The sequence below is a fragment of the Python bivittatus genome, unplaced genomic scaffold (assembly GCF_059951505.1).
Source record: "Python bivittatus isolate LINGU-HERP-01145 unplaced genomic scaffold, Pbiv_v1 ctg000850_np1212, whole genome shotgun sequence".
NCBI lineage: Eukaryota > Metazoa > Chordata > Lepidosauria > Squamata > Pythonidae > Python > Python bivittatus.
Genome location: NW_028277112.1, coordinates 25,323,960 through 25,347,976, shown reverse-complemented (window position 1 = coordinate 25,347,976; position 24,017 = coordinate 25,323,960). Strand labels below are relative to the sequence as shown.

Genomic DNA, 24,017 nt, shown 5'->3' with positions numbered 1-24,017 from the left:
ATAGACTCTGTGGTTTCTACATGTTTTGTTTTTGGTATTTTACAAGGATATATACCACTCTACATGCGTGTGCACACACAAACATTTTATAGAGACTTTTCATCTACATTCTACTTAATTAGAAAAAAAAATCTGATTTCTATTAATATAAGCCAGGCATACTTTGAAATGGCCTCACAGTACTGTGCAACACTATAATAATTGCCTTAGCTATCTCATATTACATTCTAAAGAGAAGTATCATTGGGTTGAATTTAACTCCTGGTGCATCCATGAATTCAGCCATATTGTTTCCTTGGCAATGATATGAAAGTGGCTAGTCACTATCTTCTGCCAGGATGTTTTTAATCTTGTAGTCGGAATATCATAACTATTAACCAGGACAAATCCTACTTTGCTTTTTAAGATCAGCCATGATTGGCTAGTTGCTATCACCCAGCTGGGCTCCAAGCAGCATTTAAACTACTCAATTATGACAAAGACAGATGAGATTTCTGGAGGAAGGTTGCATGTTTTAAGGGTAGATTACTGTTTATGGAAACTTAAACCTATCTGTGTTGTTTTTGTCCCTCAAATTGCATGTCTTTCTTCAGCAGCATGATTCCTGAGGATTTAAAGAATTCCATAGGCCTTTAAACCTAGGAATGTCAGTTGGTGTAGTGGTTGTGATGTTGAACCAGGATTGGGAAAACCTACATTCATCACCAGCCATGGAAGCTCACTCAATGACTTTGGGGCAGTTAATCTCTCAACCCAACCTATTGCAGAGTTCTTGTGGAGAAGAATAGGAGCATGGAGTTCAATATACAGCCCTGAGCTTCTGGAGAAAAGTAGAATATAAATAAATAGGTTGCCAACTTCTGCAATGTGGAAATACAAGAAATCAAAAATCTTACCAGCTGATGACCTCATCCAGAAGCTTTACATAGATGTTACAGGAGTGGGGAGAATCTGAAGCACTCTACAAAGAAGAGGCTCTGGGCTAAATCTCTCCCCTCCCATCAATGCCAACTGGAGCCAATCCCTTGAGCCAGCCCAGAAGGATACCATAATAGTATTGAAAGCCACTGAGGGGTCAAGAACAGCAAGGACATGCCATCCCCATCCTGCTTCCGCCAGAAGTTATCCATCCACAAGTCTGATCAATTCTGTCTCAGTCCTGTACCAAGCCTGCAACCTAACTTAAAGGGGTCCAGTTAATCTGCTTCCTGTGGGTTTCTCTGAGCTTGCAGCACAACTACCTTCTCAATAACTTGCCCTAACAATGGAAGGTTGGAGACAGGATGAAAGTTGTCCAATATGGTCAGGTCCAGCAATGGTTTATTGAGGAGGGAGAGGACCACCTCATCCTTCAGTATTTGTGGGACCATCCCTCTCTTAAGGATGAATTCACCACCATCCAACTACATGTCAATAATCCCAGCTGATCCCTAGAGCCCAACTTAACAAACAGGGTCTCCCATCTGGTTGTCTATGGGGTGGTGCCTCTGAAAGCCACCAGAGTATCCCAGGTAACCATAGCTACTCCACCACCCATTCTCTTGAGTTCTTGGTAGATACCACACTCAAAACCTGGGTGGGCACATTTCCAAGAGGGGGATCCCTCCCTCTGCGCATCCAGGTCTCACTAATACATACTAGGTAGATCCTCTCATCCATAATTAGATCACCCATAATCACATATTACAGACCAACCTGGTGTTCAGAGGCGGCAGCAGCAGCCAAAATCCCATGCCTCTGAAGATACGATGCCTGGGAATTGGGGCAGAACAGAGTGCTCCAGAATGTGGAACTGGTACTAGAAAACAAGACCATGTTCCCCAAAATAACTCTTCATGATTGGGGTAAAATGGCCACAGCTCTAAATGGGGATTGCATTGCAGCTGCAGGCCAAGCCAGCAATATAGCCTCCAGCTCACTCCAGCTCCTGGCAGCCCACAGTGGTTGGGCATTCAAAACCTTCAGCACCCCAGGGTGTCCTGCCTCATTCAACCTGCCATCACTCCTCAGGGAAATCCACCACTGTCTAATCCTCCCTAGCCACCTTCACCTGCAAAGGCACACCGCTGGCCTCCTCCAGTGCTGCAAACATCTTCCTTGCTGCAGTGTGCTGTCAGTTGCCGAACAGCTGATTAGTACAGAGATGGCAGAGGCCCAGTTCCGCCACTTTCACTGGCACTCCAGAGAACTCCAGCATCATTCCCAACCCAGCAGGAGGCCAACAGCTAAGTACTTCCTGCTTCTACTCCCTTGCCGCTCAAAGTCCCAACATAGGGCAAAGCCTGTGCTGGCTCAAATGAGGCACAGTTCTCTGGTCCGCCCAAATTGAGGAAACTGTGAGAGACCCCTCAATTTCTTCTTGCTCACTGCAATCCTTCTCCAAAATACTGAAACCCTCAACAGTTCAGGCCCATGCCACAAAACAAGCCAAGCTTTGGGGCATCTTAAAAAACACCACCGCCAACTTTAATCACCAATTACCAAAAAAAAACAAAAAACAAAAAAACCCAACACCTTAATAATCTGCAAATGCATGGGCAACAGCATTTTCAAATTTGTTTCAGACCAACATTTTTTTAGCAGGTTTCCTTTTCCAATGAAGATTTTACTTGGTATAAAAGGTAGCTGAATGTGTAATACTCAACTTAATAAAAGAGAATAAAGGTTAAAATAATAGTAACCAGCTACTGGATGCAAAGTAATTATTATACAGCCTATCTACAGGAAGACTTTCAGAATATATTTCAAATAATATAAACATTTAGGACTATTTTCCATAGACAGAATTTTAAAATTCCTTAGTAGTTGTAAAAAAATATAAGCCACAACTGCAGCCTACATCTCCTTAATTAATCAACTCTAGATAAATAGAGATAATATTTTTAAATACATACAGTGGGGCAAAAAAGTATTTAGTCAGCCACCAATTGTGCAAGCTCTCCCACTTAAAAAGATGAGAGAGGCCTGTAATTTTCATCATAGGTATACCTCAACTATGAGAGACAAAATGGGGAAAAAAATCCAGAAAATCACATTGTCTGATTTTTAAAGAATTTATTTGCAAATCATGGTGGAAAATAAGTATTTGGTCACCTACAAACAAGCAAGATGTCTGGCTCTCACAGACCTGTAACTACTTCTTTAAGAGGCTCCTCTGTCCTCCACTCGTTACCTGTAGTAATGGCACCTGTTTGACCTTGTTATCAGTATAAAAGACACCTGTCCACAACCTCAAACAGTCACACTCCAAATTCCACTATGGCCAAGACCAAAGAGCTGTTGAAGGACACCAGAAACAAAATTGTAGACCTGCACCAGGCTGGGAAGACTGAATCTGCAATAGGCAAGCAGCTTGATGTGAAGAAATCAACTGTGGGAGCAAGAATTAGAAAATGGAAGACATATAAGACCACTGATAATCTCCCTCGATCTGGGGCTCCACGCAAGATCTCACCCCATGGGGTCAAAATGATCACAAGAATGGTGAGCAAAAATCCCAGAACCACATGGGGGGACCTAGTGAATGACCTGCAGAGAGCTGGGACCAAAGTAACAAAGGCTACCATCAGTCACACACTACGCCGCCAGGGACTCAAATCCTGCAGTGCCAGACGTGTCCCCTTGCTTAAGCCAGTACATGTCCGGGCCCATCTGAAGTTTGCTAGAGAGCATTTGGATGATCCAGAAGAGGATTGGGAGAATGTCATATGGTCAGATGAAACCAAAGTAGAATGTTTTGGTCTAAACTTCTTGTGTTTGGAGGAGAGAGAATGCTGAGTTGCATCCAAAGAACACCATACCTACTGTGAAGCATGGGGGTGGAAACATCATGCTTTGGGGATGTTTTTCTGCAAAGGGACCAGGACGACTGATCCGTGTAAAGGAAAGAATGAATGGGGCCATGTATCGTGAGATTTTGAGTGAACACCTCCTTCTATCAGCAAGGGCACTGAAGATGAAATGTGGCTGGGTCTTTCAGCATGACAATGATCCCAAACACACCGCCCGGGCAACGAAGGAGTGGCTTCGTAAGAAGCATTTCAAGGTCCTGGAGTGGCCTAGCCAGTCTCCAGATCTCAATCCCATGGAAAACCTTTGGAGGGAGTTGAAAGTCCGTGTTGCCCAGCGACAGCCCCAAAACATCACTGCTCTAGAGGAGATCTGCATGGAGGAATGGGCCAAAATACCAGCAACAGTGTGTGAAAACCTTGTGAAGACTTACAGAAAACGTTTGACTTCTGTCATTGCCAACAAATGATATATAACAAAGTATTGAGATGAACTTTTGATATTGACCAAATACTTATTCTCCACCATGATTTGCAAATAAATTCTTTAAAAATCAGACAATGTGATTTTCTGGATTTTTTTCCCCCATTTTGTCTCTCATAGTTGAGGTATACCTATGATGAAAATTTCAGGCCTCTCTCATCTTTTTAAGTGGGAGAACTTGTACAATTGGTGGCTGAGTAAATACTTTTTTGCCCCACTGTATACTTTCATATTCTCAGAATATTAAAAGGCCAAATACAGTAAAAGCATTTAGCCATTGTCATGTTTGTTTATAAACAATTTCAATTCTCATTTGGAATTCTACTCTACCACTAGCATGGTTTTACATCAGCCATATCTGTTTAGAAGAACCCCTTTCTGAATAATGTTTCACAAATATACTGTCACATACACTCCAGTTCTAAAGCTTATGGTGCTTCATCAGATCATCATTTCTATTCACTCAGCTTGTTCAGGAACCAGTAACTAAATAGAAAAGCCACATTTCATGCCCGAAATGAAGTCATGTGGTATTTTAAATTATAGGTTTATTATGGCATAATCTTTCAAGGATACCAGTCTACTTTCATCAGATTCATCAGTGTTATTTGTGAGACTGAATACATTTTTCTGTTTCATATCTATAACCGCAGGGAAAAAGCAGTGAGTAGTGGGCTAAATGGCAAAAACGAACAAATAAACCATAACATCAACCTTGCAACTGAATTAGAATGTAACTGCATGCAAAGCAAACATAGTACTGTAATGAAGGTCAAATAAATAAGAATCCATAGTCTTGTTAGTTTTAATTTAGCTATTTGGAGCTTCCTTCTTCCTCTCTTGGATAATAAGCAACTAAAGTTGCTCAATGAAAAATTATTTTTCCTCAAAATCATCTTTTTAGCTTATTCTGCTTTGCACACACGCTGCAAGGATTGTAACAATATCCAACATTGCAAAAACAGCTAAAAATCAGAGATGCATTTTTAAAAAGAAAATTCTAATCTTCAAATTTAATTTTTTTCCCTTGGAATGCTGTAATTTGAGATATTTGCTCTCGCAATTTTCTGCTTGCTTCCCATGATGGATGAAGGGGTTGCTCTGGAGGGTTCCTCTCGATATTACGCTTCAAAGCCAAACTTTTAGGCATCCGTTTCTGTGGGTGATTTTTTTCAAAAGCTGTGGAAGAATTAATGAAGAATAAAGTATAAATAACTTTTCACACACTACAAAGGCATATTCTTTTAAGATATTACTTAAAATACTTCATAATTATATTGTAAACTGATGGTAGAGCATATATAGTCATATGTACGTATATTAAGCAGAAACAACTTTAATATTGTTACGCTTGTCCCAGTTTTTAGACTATTAAACATACATTGACTGAAAAACAGCATTTCATGGAGGTATAGGAACATGAGTAGCAATCTCTTCCTATGATGCTGGGTTTAATTCAAGACAGACATATTGATTTCCTAAGCATGTTTTTCCTGGTTTACTACAAAGTACAAACATCATTAAATTGTATTACATTGGTAAAGTTTTCCTATGCTGTTTGAACTCCACTTCGAAGGAAGTCTAATAAACATTTTCATTATTTATTTATTTGAATTTATTAGCCACCCAATTCCAATGGACTCTAGCGGAGCTAAAAAAATCTTTAGACTACAATTTTACTTTCATTAGTTTAGTAAGCTGAACTGAATAGGATTTAAATTCTGACTAGATATATCTAGGAATGCACTCTTAATCTGATTAAAATGATGCCAATTTTCACCTGTGCTGAGCTGTTTCAGAAATAACTTACTGAGTCAAATTTTGATACTGTATTTTTTTTAAAAAAACTGAAAATATATTGAGTTCAAAACCCATGAGGAATAAAAACATTATTAACTATATAATTAATGCAAAACAAGATTTCATTCTTCATGAGTCCACACAGTAATGCCAAGAATATTACTTCAGTATTCTCACTTACTTGTCTTGTTTCTAGGAAGATGGTCTCTAACATTTCTAGAATAAACAATAGGAAAGTTAGTGGTGAAAAAGACTGTAGTTTCATGCAAAGGACAATACACTGCTCTCAATACAATAAATAACATTTAAAAGTGAATCCATAAAATGAATCTAAAGTACATACATGGATGCATAATTTATTTATATGTGTGCTTACATAGCCAAACTGACCCAAATGTAACTTAATTCCTATAACGTTTCCCAGAATCAATCTGGGAAGAAGAATAGATTCTTCTTAATCTATTAATGATGCTAACAAGATCCAGTTTCTCTGGATAACCTTCAGTATGAAAACTGTCTCAAACAGAACAATTAGGGAGGAATCATGTAAGGCAGACAAGCGTAGATGCAGTATTACTTTTGCTATGGAAAAAATAGAACACAAAAGGAGTGCTGCTTTTGTGTTCTATTTTTCCCATAGCAAAAGTAATACTGCATCTACTCTCCGGCGGTATTTGTGATACACACATACGGCACACAAATTACAGGCATACATTTAATGACATGTTTGATAGTAGCTCCTTAATGCTATGTTTATTGGGCCTAACTAGAATCTGTCTTCCCCACTATAATGCTCCTTCTGTTTCCTCTCTGGGGACTCAGTACACAAACTCACTCCCACTGAAAATAAAGGAATGTTACTTTTGCCCCAAGAAGAGAAGTCTAATTCCTCTTTGCTGCGTGCCAAGTTAAGGAGATGGGGAAAAACTCTAGGTCATGCGATTTTATTCTCAAGATTGAGGAGGATACTATTCTCTTCCATTAATTATCAGGAAAGTAAGCTGTTTTTACAGCATTGTTTGAACATTGTTAAACACTGTTTCAACACTTCATCAGATTTTCAGTCTAGAAAATTGTTCCTACCTTTTCACATGTTCAGGTTTTTGAGTGCTGGACAATGAATAATAAAAAATAGATTCAAGCTTCTCTGCTTTCGAGCGCTGATTGCTGTCTTTGGAATTTGTGCCCAGCATCATGTCACATTGAGGATCCTTTGGTTTTTTTAGCAGCATATTTCTAATTTTTTGATCTGTAGGCTGTGAAGAATTAGCTGCTTTCCTTTTTTTCATTCTCTTTACTTTGCCAATGAAGAAATCATCATTATTGTTGCTTTCATCAGTACTGGAAGATTGATTATAAAACCTTTCTTCTGTACTGTCATCAAAACATTCCTCCTTTCCACTTTCCTCACTTTCACTTGGATCTCTATCACAGTCACCTACTTTCTTGTTTACATTGTCATTCAAATATACTTTTTCTTCTGAATATTCAGAGTTTCCAATTTGGTCCTGATGAATTAATTTATGATGTTTAGTGTCACTCACAGCACAAGTGTATGACGGACATTTTTTCACACTATTTGCCATTTTCTGCATCCCACTTTCAGAAATGTGCTTTTTTCCCATGTCAATTTTTGGCTTTTCATTTGCCTTTGTTTTATCTTGAGATTCAGCTTGTTTAAGTGTTTCACTACTAATAGAATGCTGGGTCTCCCCATAAGGCTTATTAAGTTGCTCTTCCAATTCTTGTTCTTTAACTGGCTTCTGTCTTGCATTTTTAAAGGCTTCCACCGCAGCTAGAAAAAAGAAACCCAGATTTTTTTTTAAAAAAGGGTTTGTATGTGTGTATGTATGTATGTATGTATATATACACCAAATTTGTATATAAGTACAGTAAGGTAGTCCTCGACTTACTACCATTCATTTAGCGACCGTTCAAAGTTACAACAGTGCTGAAGAAAGTGACTTATGGCTGGTCCTTGCACTTACAACTATTGCAGCGTCTCCATGGTCACGTGATCAAAATTTAGGTGCTTGGCAACCAGCATGTATTTACAATGGTTGCAGCATCCCAGGTCATGTGATTGCCATTTGCAACCTTCCCAGTCAGCTTCCAACAAGCAAAATCAACAGGAAACTGTGTGATTCACTTAACAACCACATGATTCACTTAGCAACTCTGTGATTCACTTAACAACCACTGCAAAAGTGTTGTAAAATTGGGTGCGGTCACGTGATGCCTCACTTAACAACCGCACTGCTTAATGATAAATTTTCTGGTCCTCTTGTGACTGTAAGTCAAGGACTACCTGTAATGATAAAGAAGTTATAAAACAACCCTGTTATTTACAAGTTTAAATAGTTCACATTTCCTTCTCAAAGTCTTTATTTAATGAACTGTATGTTTCTTGCATTAACTGTGTTACTTTCATAGCATTAATAGGGCCTTTAGAATAATTGGTTCTTTTCACTAGTTTTAGCATCACAAGAAGGAAGTAGAATATTAATTAAAAATGTGTATAGTCTATCAATCTTCCACTACAAGATATACATGCAACATTATGCATGACTTATAACAGCTTTGTTTCTACACAAAAAAATATTGCAACTCTTTGGATTATGTGCAAGTTGAGGCATCAATTAATTTTCTTGGTGACCCTGGAGTTCTTCCTCCTTTCTTTCTTTCAGGTAAACAGAATGCAAAAAAAAAAAAAAATTAAAATGCATGGTGACTATAAATTTAATATAAATATAAATGGTGATTCAGAGGCCAGCAATGTATAGACCCATTTACTGTACAGTCTAAGTCATATTCAAGCAAGACACTGCTAATTTAGAAAACAACCTTGTACACAGATGAGCTGGGGTGAATTTTGCTTACCTTTAATATTAGCAATTTTGGTCTTCAGTAGTGGATGAGATGTCAATCTAGCAATTGCTCTGTCTCTTGCTGTAGAGCTAGGCTATATTAGGAAAATGAGTAATCATGGTGAATGAGACAACACAGTAACAAAAAAGAAAAGTACATATAGGTATTCACTCCTGCAAAAATACTCCTTGAAACAAGACTGTATTGCGAAGCTCAGCATTATGTCCATGGGCCTTTCAATCCCAAATTAGAGCTTCCAGTTTGCTTAAGAACAGCCTATACGCCATTCAAAGTGGTAGAAAACCACTTCAACAAAAAGCTGATATTTGCTCTTCTGAAGTCACAGATCCTCCTCCAGATTTTTGTGGTGGAATGAATTTCCCTTTCCCAAAAGAGGGAAATAATGTACGTTTTGCATTTGTTAAAACACCTTAAATAATTTCCCGCAAAGCATTCAAGCTAAATAGTCTCTTAATACAAGTAAATTGAAAAGCTTAAGAATCTATTGCTCAACATTTTACTGACTAAAGTTCCACTGAATTCACTCGACCTTGTTTTTATATGCTGCATCTTTTCATTTATCTTAGAAATTATTGCTGCTGTATTATCACACATAATTGAAGCAGCTGGCCTTATTTCATTCTAAAGAAAAAAACTGAACAGAGGGAACAACAAATCTTGCTTTCTTTAGATTTTCAATCCATCTACCAAAGATGCTGTTCCCAAATACATACTTTTTAAACTTTCTGTTGCAAATTTTGAGCAAAATTAGTGACTAATACTAGATGTGCTGAATCTGATATATATTTGAATATATTCTAATTTGTAAGGTATTTTGGACATGAAACTGTGCTACTTACTAAAACTTCACTGAAATATAAAATTAAATAAATGCATAACATATAATGTATGAACAAGCAACCTATTGTGATTTAGACCCTTTGGACTTCAATTCTCATCAGTTCCAGCCACCATGGCAAAGACTTCTGTAGATGTATGCTTGGTATAGTGGATAATGGGACTATGCAAAACATTCAGATAGGTGTGGTGAGCAGAGCACTCCTCCAAAACCACTGCTTAAAGCACTGTGATGGCTAGCTGTATCCATGTGAATTCTCAGATGCTTCGAAGGCAGTCTGTGTCTGCACACTTCACCTAGCAAACCTTAGTGTGTACCAATAAACCCATAACTGCTTATTCTTTTATGCTAAATTGCAATTCTCTGAAAGGATGCTAGTCTTTTCCAATGTGAATTATAGTCTTTGGTCTCATATGGATTATGGCCTATGCCTTATATATAAAGCAAATGTTGCATCAATAGAGAACCTAGCAATTACAGGTAGTCCCCAGTTTAAGCACAAGTTCCGTTCCCAAGGTCTGTCCTTAAGCCGAATTTGTGCATAACCCAGAACAGTATTATTATAAAATACTATATAACTAGTATTGTGTAATTAACTCGAACCATTGCATATTTAACTCGAATCATTGTGCATTTAACTCAAATTTTGCTCCTTTCTTAACTATGGGTCATCTGTAACCTGGGCGTTTTTAACCCAGGGACTACCTGTATTCGGGATCTGAGCCAGAGACAGAACAAAATTCCACGAAACCTTGACTGGGGAATTATATTTCCGTCATTCCTTCATTGAGCAGGAGCTGGTAAGTCCAGGAGAACCCAAACTGAGCATCAGTTCTGTCCAGAGGTGTGCATTTCCATTCAGAACTAAACAGAAAATTTTTAGTACCAGAAAAACCAGGAGCAGACAGCTTGATCTTCTCCATCCATCCATTCTCACTGTGGTCATAAAGAAACTTGCTACATGGATTTTGTCAATCTCTGGTTTTGAAGAAGTATTTTATAATCCTATCCATGCATCAAAAAATAATAAATGCTCACCATTCAAGCATTGCCAATAAGCTCTATCCCTCTTGGGACTCAGAATATCCTTATTCTTCTACCCTATCAAGATTTTATTTATGTGCATCAAGCTCACACTTATTATTGTACACATAAGATCCCCTTTTGGGAATCTTAGAGGCTAATGTTATTTGAGCGACATAGGTAGAGGCTGAGCACATAGAAGGTGAGTACTCACATGATAGGTAATTTTCTGAATGCCTGTCAGCCCTTCATGGTAGGCCAGGTCAGGAAACAGACTCCTTAAGAATGACTGGAATGCTTTTTTATTGGTATAAACTATAGTATCAGAATGTTGAAAGCCTACGTTTTCCCTTCCCTCCCTCTTATACCCCAGGGAGTTAAGGTGGAGTCAGTTTGGTCTTCTTTCTAATGCTTTCTTCATTTTCTGGACTTAAAACTTGTTCCTGTAACTGTCACTGTATAGTTTCTCCAAGATCATCAATGCCTGTCCACAATGCCTTAACAGGATGTATGAAATGGGGCAATTTCTCCTATTTGAGCAAGCTGAGATGTACATTCTGCAAACTGCTACAAGGGAAATATTCATGCAGTTTCATCACAATGTTTATATGCAGATGAGATAATCATCAACAGAATTGCCACACTCAGGGAAGCCAGGCTTATGATCATAGTGAAACATAATGACCAGAAGTAAACAAAGTATTCAAGTTAAGTAATCTTCTATTTAAGTAATAATACAAGATGGGAATATTTATAACTAACTTTCTTGAGCTAGTTTTGCTCAAAAACATATTATTTGGCATTGGAGGAGATACTAATTAGAAAAACAAATTTCTACTGCTCTGAAAATATTTAAGAGCACAGTTCAAATATCCACATTTTCTGAGGATCAGAAGATTTATTCATGTACCTTACTGGAACAGAATTAGTCATAGCAGGCAAATTTTACACTTCTATGTAACATTTTCTCATCACCAATGTTCTCCAACTAATCACAGCTATTTCTGTTTGAAGTTCACATCTGTTTGCCATGGAAATTTATCAGGAAACTGTGGTTTTATACAGCCACAGTCATTTCCACTCTTTTAAATCTGTAAAACGTATCCCTAAAATACTGGAAATAAGAATACGTAGATATTATTACTTTTGCATCCAAGGAACTCTGAATAGCATTTTAACATTAGAAATGCTGAATAGTCTAAGTCAGTGTTTTTCAAGCTTGTCAACTTTAAGATGTGTGGACTTCAACTCCCAGCTGGCTCCCAGCTGGCTAGGGAATTTTGGGCCTGGTCTAAGATAACTAAGCAACGGTATTGCCCTAAAAGTGTGCAGAGTCCAAAAAAACAAAACAAAAACCCAGAAACCAAGCCCCTAGCAGAAGCTCTACCTTCATATTGCAAGTATTTGGGGGCCTTAAAATACAAGTAAATAGCAAAAACCCTACCTGTCGGTAGAATTCCATGTCCATACAATATAAAGCGTATGCATAATGTCAAATATTACATTAATTCAGTAAGAGTTGCTAAGCCTCAAAGCAAAGACTTGACAGTTGTTTATTTTTTTGTGGCTTAACGACTGCATGTATATTTTTTTAAAGGAAAGAATGTAAAGAATTTATTTAAGTAATCATGTGTTTGGCTATTAATGCAGTAAGAAATGCCAACATTTCTGAAAGAATCAGGCATAATTTGGTATAATTAGCATGATACCAAAATAATATTTTCAAAGTTAGGAGTCTTAATCTATCAAAACAACATTGGTTTGTGAGGACTGCATCCCTACATTTCTGAAATCACTTGACACAACATTTAGCTTCAATGCTCATTGAATAAATGCAATAACAGTAAATGAATTGTGATGAGTTGCCTACTGTTTTTTTTTTTTTTGCAAATATGCTGCTATAATTGAATCTCATAATTTAAATATAAAAACCTACATACACACAGGTACATAAATTAAAGCAAGATCTTTGAATCTTAAATAACTGCAGCAAGCAATCAGTCTTCAAATACAAGAGATATATTTAAATCTGTTAGGAAAATTCTTGATTTTACAGCAATACAACAGTAATCTTGGTGGTAGAAAAATGACCAAAGGTGGTCTTAGTAGATATTATATGTAAAAAAAGGTCCCTTCCTGTTCATCTGCACAGCTAATTCTCATTTTTGCAGTTAAATATATCCCCAAACCACTATCAAGAGTTAGAAATAATTTCTTTCCTTTTAACTGTTTATGTTCTGCTAATTAAAAGGTGAAACATTTATATATGAAGAGAAATCAGAGTATAAATGTGTTGGGTAAATCTGGAGTTACTGACCTAATCATGACCTTACTAGCATCTACAGAAACAGTCGTGTAGCTTCCTGAATGTTATACTAATACGAAACTTGTTCCTTTTAAAATAAAAACAAATCCAATATATACATCCCAAGCTTCCATACTGTTCAATGAAATATATACTGCTGCTTTGCTGGAACTAGGGCTTGGATCATTGGATTATACATAGTAGTAGTGTCATCCTCACTCTATCCTTTAGACCCACACCTAATTGGTTTTGTTTTTGTTTGAATAAAGAAAAAATAGAAGGAAAAAAAATGAAAGTTGGAATAGGCAGAAATTTGGGAATCTCAGGATCCCACATTTCAAAGACTGAGTTGGACACTGATAGACACAAGAAGATTGGTATATCCATCAGTTTTTTTGCTATATCCATCAGTTAGCAGAATGATATTCAGCAATAAATAACCTACACAACCATTTTAAAATGCATTCCCATCTTTGTTCCCACTCTTGAGAATAGCCAGATTTTTTAAAACAGTTACTTCAGAACAATAAAGAAACATACAGGTAGTCCTTGCTTACCAACTACCTCATTTAGCGACCATTCGAAGTTACAATGGTGTAAAAAAAACCCCAGCTTTGCAACCAATCCTTGCATTTATGACAGTTGCAGTATCCCATGGTCATGAGATCACAATTTGCACACTTCCCAACTGGCTTGTGACAAGCAGAGTTAATGAAGAATGAAGAAGTAAAACCGCAAGTTGCTGTCACATGATGTTTTGTTTGACAACTGAATGGAATGTAATGTCTAAGCCTGTCGCAGCCATGTGATTTTCTGCTTAGTGACTGCAGCACTTAGCAATGGAGTTGCCAGTCCCAACTGTGGTTGCTAAGCCAGGACTACCTGTATTGAAATGTTTTCTGGGCTTTTAAGTTCAAAACATCTGCTGAAATATCAAGCAACATATTTTTTTTTCCATTAATCAGCATACAACATCTAAAATAAATGTCAGATTTGGGAAAATACGTTTTAAACCATTTAAATTGATTTTTGTAGCAAAAATGCATAATTATTACCAATTCTATAGAGTCTAGTTTTCCCTATCATCATCAAAAGCTGAAAGTGTTGGCAACTACCTTGTCTACTGCCATATAAAGAATTACTCCTTGAGACATATAATTATGCCTTTTTTATTTTGCAGAGAGCTGAGAAAATGTAACAAATTTTTAATTGTGATTAGAAATCTTGTCACAGATTCTATCATGCCCAAAACATGCATTTGCAATTAGAAGTTAGAACATTCAAGAACAAGAGCACAGAAGAATCTGTGCTGACATCTGTAAGCATTGTATAACATGTTGCCAGGGTCATTTGCAGGGATGGTCAATGCCATCAAAATGCAACCAGGTGATCAAAGCCTTGCTCTTTTTTAAATGGTTTGCACACATTGCATGGTTGCACACACACATTAAAAGGTAGCAAAGCTTCGATCACCTGGTCATGCCTACCATTTTGATATTGTTGAATGCCCTTGGGGATGCTCCATAAGTTGCACTGACACACTACTGGGAAGTTTCATCTATTACTTATGTTGAAAAGGGTTGTAAACATATATGCTTGTGTTAAATACTGATGGTGGCATGAGACTTTCCAAGCAAAAATACAACTTTAAGACAAGTTGAAAGTATCAAACCTTTTTACAGATAATTCCAAAGTCAATTTCTCTCCCAAGTGCTGATTTGGTAACCTGATCAAGTTTTATCTCCTAGAAAATAAAAAGAGTTGGTTAATTCCTCTGTGCATGCATGTGAGCAGTTTCAGTCCAAGAAAGAAGCAAGAGAAGTGTCATTTATGCGCTGCATTTCTGTTCAGGGAGAACATTCAAGGGAGTAATTAGTTAAACAATAAGTACAGAGACAAAATTGAAGTAAAAATAATTACAGCCAAAAAAAACAAAAAAGAAACCCTGGAAAATGAAAATATATTTATCTACTTATTGTAATTATTTATTTCCTGCTTTTCAGAATAACAACCTTCACAAATTCAAGCAATGCAAATAATTGCAAATAAAATACATATTATACTCAAAACAATCTGGGGACCTTTCTCTTAGGCAGTTGATGATAATAGTCAGAGGAATAAATAGTGCTGGTCCAGCTCAAGCAGGATTCAATAGGTCTGTCTAAGTTAGTGCAACTACTGAAAATAAATGCAGATTTGTGATTGTTTACAAAGTAAAGCCTACATTTTAGACCAGGTGCTGAAATGCTAGAAAGTGTGACCTTGCTACATCACCTCTATCTATTCTGGATGATCTGTATCAGCTGCTGGGGTGATTGGTACCAAAAATGCCAAGTAGGACCTGGGCATATTGACTCTACAGCATGGGACCATAGGTGCCAGATTAGGGACAATAATTCTAGGAGAACAGCAGATGGCTTGTTCTGCTAGTCCTTTTGACCATCTTTCTATAGTTATCTCTTTCTGTACTTCCACATTTGGCTCTAGATCAGCATTTTTTAAAGGAAAACCTTATTCTGGTGATACTGTAGAGTTAAGAATTTTATCTGAAAAGATTTTACAAAGCTATAAGGATTGCTTTTACAACTTTACAAACAACAAATTCCCTCCTAGGTTAACAGTTTCCCATATATTCCACTTAAGATATCTTGTGGCACATAACTGCAACTACGCGTAAAGGTTATTTAGTACAAATAATCTGCAAGGTTGTCTTCTGTGTTACAGTGCTCCATCCAGCTGCTCTTAAATATTCTGGCAGCATGCCATTTGATCTGCAATGTCAGCTTTCTCTTCAGTGGGAATTTTTGAAGCATACATATAAGTATGGAGAACAACCCTAGGATCATCCATACCATCTTCTTGTCAGCCTGGGTAAGGTTGTTTTCCTTCTGTACTTTTTTTAAGACCACATTAAATTGTGTTGCTAAATATTAACACAGACTTCCATCAGCAAAGCAGACATCACTTTCAAGTTAATGACTCTCACAGTCAGCAATGCCTTTTTTCCCTGCTGTGTTAAACTTTCTCAGATGCTTTGACCTGCATTTGGCTATGTCCCATTTTGCCAACAGATAGAGAATATATAAAAAGTATGCAACAGGGTACTTTCCAGAGAAGTCATACTATGCAACGTATAACAAGTTTTGAGACATAAGGTATTTTAAAGAGATTTGCAAGAAAAGTATTGACTTGCTTCTCAAGAGCTTACAAGACTAAACAAGGAACTTTCAAAATGTAGAACTGAGGACAGGGTGAGAATAAATGGTTGCATCGTGCATTTGCCTACTGCCATATTAGACAAGTGTTGAAAGAGCTCTACTGGCTATTGATTTGCCACTGGCCAAATTTGAGGGCTTTGATATTAAGCATTCTAAACACCTTAGGTCTAAGAAACTTGGGAGTAGGATCTCTGTGAAAACACTTTCTTCCTTAGAGATCTGCCAAGCTGCTATCATTAGCAGAGTTCTCCCCCTCCTCTGGTAACAAGAAAGTATTAAAATACCACTTTCCATAACTGGCTTAAACTGTTTAAACCAAAGAGTTAATGTAATAGGAGCATGATCAGATATAACAATACGATGAATAGAAGAATCTAAAACTTATTCTATGGGCTATGTTGGAAAGCTATTATCTACTTCCCTTGGGGTCATGGCAAATGCTTGGAACAACATATAACAGAAAAGGTGTTTTATTTCCAGGAGTGCCAGGTGTGAGAAACCTTTGGACCATATTGTGGCATAGAATGGTTTTGATAATGAGACTCATGAATATTGAACTCTTTAGAAAAATTCTCCTAACAGGTGGTAAAATCTTTTACTGGATAGTATGGGTGGAAGCTGGGATTATGACTTTAAACCAATTATTATGTAATGATTGTTTTAAAGATTTTTCCTGGTTTCAAATTGAATTTGTGCTGCTTAATTCACAACAGTGCAGTATTTTCAACTTAGGCATGTCTGAATGGCTCAATATGGGCCAGATTCTTTGACTACTTCAAAGGCACCTGAGAAGCTTTCTTATCTGATGGAATTAACGAAATTATGACGAAATAAACCTGATATTTCCATCAAAAGGGAAAGATTTTTTTTTTTTAAGTGGACATTTCTGGGATATTTTAAATATGATCTAAAGAGTTGGAATCTCTGATAAAGGTCCATCAGTGGCTACAAGTTCTTAAAAATGTTAAAATGGTATGAACAAATTTGAGATTAAAGTTGATTCATCAAAAATTTGTATTAGAGTTAACTGGATTCCCCAAAGAATGATTTCAAAATGATGGACATCAGATTTTCTTTGTTGAAGGTGTAAAAAATTTGAGTATTCATTGGCCCATATGATATGGCCCTGTAATCATTTGTCAGTTTTTTGGAATGGTACTTTAATGTATGTAAGCACATTTATGGGAACACTTTTAAAAGTTAAAGATTGTCAATGTGATGTTGAATTATGTACCAAAACTTTGGAACTTGTTTATCAGGAATTATGATTGTATCATGTATAGGTGGTGGCTAAAAGAGTAATATCGAGAAATTGGAAAAGTGATATTATTCCAGATATTAAAGAATAGCTTTTGGAAATGTGTAACTTATCTGGCCTGGAAAAGGCAATATTTTCCACTAATCAAAGGATGAAGCAACATTTCTACTTTGGCAGAGATGTTATGATACTATACAATAATATTTTGTATCTGATTATACTATAGTAATGTTTGGTATTAATAAACCAGTGCAAATCAATAAGGTAGATTTTTTAGTTTATCTTTTTTTTCTCTTTTCTTTTTCTGACTTTTATCGTTTAAGGATTGTTTCATTTGATTTTGCTATTTTAGTGTATCTTTGTATTTCACTTATATTTTGTATTCTTCTTAAATAAAGATTAATTTTAAAAAAGAATTAACACTGCTTGTGCTCTGTGTTAAATATACTGCAGATGTTACAGAATTCAATGCTTTAGGTAAGTGTGTCAAAAATAAAGATGGTATTCTGTTTCTAGAATTTCTAGAATGGTTGATGCCCTGTTAATAAAAGAAAGCAAAGAACAATGTTTGCCAATTCCTAGACTCCTGCAGTCCCCCCAACATGTTTCACATACTCCGGAGGGTCTCCCAGTCCTCTGAGGCCAATTTTCAGGGAGACCTGTGAAAAGGGAAAACCAGCAAACATCATTCATCTTCTTTTTCTTATAGTAGAGGCATCTACTAAACCAAAATATGCTCTTGAAGCAGATGGCACAAGTGTATTCTATGAAAACTGGCAACTCTTTATGAGGAAGAATCTAAGTGGGGCTGAATTTTAATTTAAGATGTTCTAATTCTTTCTAAACAGGACACATTATTGATATTAGTCAATTTGTTGCCCTTTACTTCCAGCAGTCTATTTTAAAGCTAGCTATTCTATTTCATGAGTGGTAGTAAGAAAGGTATGAAATCCGGAATTCTTAATCTGATATAGCAAGGGCAGAGAGAGAGTTTGGTGTAGTGGTTAAAGCATCACGCTAGAAACCAGGAAGCCAAGTTCTAATCCTGATTTAGATACAAAGCCAACTGTGTGACCTTGGGCCAGTCATTCTTTCTCAGCCCTAGGAAGAAGGCAATGGCAAATCACTTCTGAAATCTTGCCAAGAAAACTGCAGGGACTACAGGTAGACCTCGCTTAATGATTGCCCTGCTTAGTGACTGTTCAAAGTTAAGATGGCACTGAAAAAGTAACTTTACAACCGCTCCTCACATTTACATCTATCGCAGCGTCCCCGCAGTCATGTGATTGACATTTGGGCACTTCACAACCAGCGGATGTTTATGACCATTGCAGCGTCCTGTAGTCATGTGATCGCCATTTGCACTCTTCACAACTGGATTCTGACAAGCAGAGTCAATGGAGAAGCTGACAGTAAAATCTCAAATCACAGTCATGTGATGTCTTGCTTAACGACCAAATGGGAAGTGATGTCATAAGTTTGTTGCAGTCATGTGATGGTTTGCTTAGCAACTGTGACACTTAGTGATGGAGTTGCTAGTCCCAATTGTGGTAGCTAAGTAAGGATTACCTGTAGCATAGGCAGTCTCCAGGAGTCAACACACACACACAGAGCAAGGGCAAAGTATTTTGTCAAAGCATGGCAATGTAAGTTTCAGTCTGTTTTTGATATTCATTGTTGCACTCTGTTCATTCTTTTCTGAGGGAGTAAAAACCTTTTTCCAATTTCCCACTGTTTCTCATGACTGAAACACCAAAATGTCTTTAGCTTTGTTCCACTGAAACACAGCCAACTTGAACTGTTTCCATAGTCTGTTGGTTATTTTGTTTCATGCTCAATATTAAACATATTTTCCAAGTTGTTCACAAACTAGTTGGGTTAGAATGTCAATTCTTTATAAGGTAATGAGTTGAATTCTTTATAAGATAATGAATTGACAAATAAGGAAGATTAGCTATACCAAGACCAATTTCATTTTTTAAAAACTGCTATAGTTTTAATTTCAATGCATTACAAATAAAACTAAAAGTATAGGCTTTTTAAAAAAATTGTACTTAAAAATATGGGGATTTTTCTCTGAGGGAGCAGCAAGATATATTTGTTAACCTCCAATAGCAACAACCCAATTGTAACCAGTCAATCGCAGCAGTTTTCCAATGTTTTCCAGAAGCAGCAAAGACTGGATCCAGAATGGCTTTTTACTGAGTCATGTGCTGCTTGAACACCTGCTACTTTGTCCAGCATGCCATTCCCTAGATCACCCTACCCAGGATCAGCCAGCAGTACCAGGGCCATGATCTATCTCTGATGCTATATCAGCAGGCTAGAAAAATTAAAAATAAACCAATAACCCACTTGGAAGCAATGTCCAACACTTACTGAATCACAGAATTCTCTGGCAACCCCATAAAATTACAGCATACAACTATAAAATGTTTCCAACCCTAAAACAAATTTTCAAATCATGTGCTGATTTTGGAACATCTGAAATGGTTGCTTCAAAATCAAAATTTTGAGATTACTTTTTATGCAATACATGTACTGAACGCAGTTATCATCATCCATCTAAGAAATCTCATTGACAGGAATCATGTTCAACTGACATTTTACAACTTCTTTTCAAACCCCCTCACCAGCACAAACAAGTTGGGACAGGGGATCGCTTCATGAATATTCTTGGGTCCTCTCTACATTTCCTAATTAATAATCTCTTAATAGGAAGTGGTTTTCCTAGAGTTTTGCAACTTTTTTCAGACCTACAATTATGGCTGCAATTAGCCAGTAAGTGGCATGATGGGGGCTTCATTCCCAACAGTAGCGTACCAGTGCAGATTTGAATTTGATGATTTAATGTATCTTTAAATTAAAAATTGCACTGATTAAATGATATTCATAAAATATCACTGTCACTTTAAAAGTTGCAGTTTGATTCTGGAAGAGTTCTAGGGGCTGCATCCCTGTTTTTCAGGGGCCATTGGACTCAACTCCTCCCTCCTTTAAAGATCATGGGATGTAGGTTATTGCTGCATCCACAGGGTCAGAGATCCTACATAAGTTTTCTCATTCTTAAAATATCAGAAATGTCCAGGTATAGTAATAGTAGTAGTAGTAGTAGTAGTAGTAGTAGTAATAATAATAACAACAACAACAACAACAACAACAACAACCTAAAGAAGCAGAAGAGTGTTTCTCCTCATAGGCTTAAATACCTGGCACAATACCAAATAAAAAAAAGAGTGGGCAGAAAAAGAAACTTTATACATTCAAGTTCCAATTTAGTCTTAGGAGCTTCACCAAACTCAGGGGGAGCTATGCACAGGATCATGCTTCATAAATACTGCACATTAGGGATTTTATGTTCTATAAGAAGTCACCAAGAGAAAATGAAGGAATGACTTCAGACTAAACTCTAAACTGGAAATTATGACCTGAGCTTTTAAGACAAAATCACTAGAGAAACTATTTCAAATAGAAGAATCATAATTTAACATCTTCCCTTTAAGCTGCAACCATCAATGAACAAGACAATAATTTTGTGGTAATTTTAAAAGCAGTAGCTCTTCAAATTGCTCTTTACTAGCTATTGCAAGAAAGTAATTTGGTTATCAACTCTATAAAAACTAAGTTATGCAAAAGGAAAAAGCTAGATCACAACATTATCCAGTGGGGCAACCAAAGAAGCCAAAATTATAATGTTTGTATGTTCTATTTCCTAAAATACTCCCATTTTGAAAGTCAGCATTTACTTGTGATAGTATCTTCTCTTTTTCATTTGAAATGCAGTCTATATCATCTTCTCCAAAATCACAATTAGTGTTCATTTATATGCAGTAGCAGGGAAACTTTCTTTCAACTGCTCCATTCCCATTTTGGCATTTCTCACAGACCTCTCAGGTTCATTTTCAATTTTTGGGAGGGGGGCACGGGGGGAATAAGGATCATTTTACCCCTAAACCCTTCCCCTCAAATAGACATTTTTCAGTCCTTCAATGGAGTCACTTGCTTTAACCCAATTAGCTCATTAAACAAAAAATAATTTATGATGAAGACTAATTATAGGTATACACACTGAAGTGAGTACAGCATTGTATACATATATACCTCGACAACCTTGGCTGATCTATATATCTACCTACCTACTTAAATATAGATTCAGTAACAGTGCAAATTTATAAGGACCACGTAATAGAATAAAATGTAAAAAAAACCAAAATGCAATATAACAACATAGATACAGGTAGTCCATTTGTTTAGTGACCATTCAAAGTTACAACAGCACTGAAAAAAGTGACTTATGACTGGTCCTTGCACTCACAACCATTGCAGTATCCCCAGAGTGATGTGATCAAAATTCTGGTGCTTGGCAACCGGCATGTATTTATCACAGTTGCAGCATCCTGGGATCCCATGATTGCCATTTGCGACCTTCCCAGCTGGCTTCCAACAAGCAAAATCAATGGGGAACTGTATGATTCACTTAACCACGTGATTTGCTTAACAACCGTCGGAAAAAAGACATAAAATCAGTGCAGTCACATGATACCTCACTTAATGACTGCATTGCTTAATGACAAATTTTCCAGTCCCTATTATGGACATAAGTCGAAGACTACCTGTACATATTAGTGCTGGAAGAAAGAAGAAACTCACCCAGCAGGTCAGCCACTCCCACACTCAGTACTTGAAGAAAAAAGCCTCAGATTTTTAAAGGCAGGCAGGCTGACTGACTCTTGGGGTGGGGGATGCTCCTCCAAAAGGCATGAACATTTGACAAACTATGTTAACTACCTTTAATTTATCCATTTAATTTCTACACATGACAGCCTAAATATGGTTGACTTCTAGAAACATAAAGCCAACTGGAGACAAAACCTTAAAAAAATAAGCAAGGAGAGAGAAAGTGGCTACAAAAGATAAATATGTTCAGGGATAAAAGAAAAAATTTAAAAATCTGAAACCTCAGTGAGGTAAAGCTAAAATTAGTAAATACTTTAAATATCAAGCTTATTGTATCTGTGACCATATGAGCTCTGCTTAGTGCCTAATGTGAAGAGGCTACTAAAAAGAAAAAAAATCCCTATTTTTTGGCTAAAAGTGTTGCTGACAAATATGTAGAACAATATAAATCTCCAGGTGAATATGAGATTACAGTGCTTCCCAATTACATTTGCATCCTTGTTCCACAGTCTTCCTGGCTCATTCTTCGAATTTCATAAGGTTTGGGGGCGTCTGACACAGTCATCTTCCTTTTATAATATTTTTTAATTCTTCTGTTTTTGTCCTCCCCCCCCCCAAAAAAAATTAAAATAAGTATCCTTTGATTGGTAGCACTAGAAAGCATCCTAAAATTTGCTCACATCCATCCACCTTGCCAAATTACTATAATATTCATTATGGAGGGCCGGGGGGGGGGGATCGAACTATTCGCAGGGCTTTAGGTTAGACAGAGAATTCATTAAATAAATACTGTAAATAACCCAGAAGAAGGTAAGGGCAAGTACTGTTGTTTTTTGTTGTTTGTTTTATAAAAAAATCAACCACATCCAAAGCCCTCCATAGATTTCTCCATGTATTTACCAGAAGTTGAATTTGACTCATGGATTTTACTTAAAAAAGTAATAATGAATCTGCAGGCGGGCAGTATATACTTAATCTATTTCAAATTCTAATTTCTAGGCAGTGATTATACATGTCACCTTTCAACTTTAAGTACCATTATCAACACTGATAGTGAAAAATTCCTTAACCTCAGTTAAAAATAATGAGAGAATAATTGTTTCCAGATGGGTTGCACAGAAACAATGATTAGTTTTCAGTTTCTTAATTGTACTTAAGGGATAGACAAGAAAGTTTTGTTTTCGTCAGTGTCACACTTTGGTATTAAATGTTACATTTTACCTTAGGAATATACTGTAAAATAGTTTAAATCATTATCCATGAAATCTAATTGAGAACATTTTAGAAGCAAATGCTGTTAAAACCCATTTTCTCCTAGATGAAGAACTAGCTAGGTTCATAATGTTCTTTGTTTCTTCCTGGTATTTTAATATAAATGTCTCATACAATTCTGATGAAATGAAGTCTGAAGAAACTGAAAACAGTTTTCTGTTCCAATAGCTTCAAGAACTCCTGCAAACAATTAACCCAATTTTTCTCTCCACTTAGCTCACATTTTGAACAATGTTGCTTCCTCACAAAGAAGGGCATTTCCAGGTTTTAAATGAGTAATGCTAAATATTGTATAAAAATCTTATTGTTACCAACAACAGTTACTCTTCCTTAATAAAACATAAAGGGGAAGGGACCTCTCACGCCAACTCACTTTGGTGCAATCTATTTTTAAGACTAAATTTTATATAGTTAAATACAAACTATATCTTTCGGCTGGCAAACTGAGGGCAACATAAATATTCA

General features: G+C 36.7%; 1 protein-coding gene across 2 annotated transcripts in view; it reads right to left on the bottom strand.

Annotated features, from left to right (window-relative positions):
• Positions 1-4,460: 4,460 nt before the first annotated feature.
• SRFBP1 (serum response factor binding protein 1) overlaps positions 4,461-24,017 on the bottom strand; it is a 44,792-nt gene continuing 25,235 nt past the window's right edge. For both annotated transcript variants that reach the window (XM_007433843.3, XM_088129970.1), the window contains 5 exons: positions 14,800-14,871; positions 8,953-9,034; positions 7,156-7,867; positions 6,254-6,288; positions 4,461-5,451 (listed from right to left, as the gene is read on the bottom strand). In XM_007433843.3, the coding sequence (XP_007433905.1) occupies positions 5,273-5,451; positions 6,254-6,288; positions 7,156-7,867; positions 8,953-9,034; positions 14,800-14,871 (1,080 nt within the window). In that variant the 3' untranslated portion in view covers positions 4,461-5,272. The remainder of the gene's footprint in view (positions 5,452-6,253; positions 6,289-7,155; positions 7,868-8,952; positions 9,035-14,799; positions 14,872-24,017) is intronic.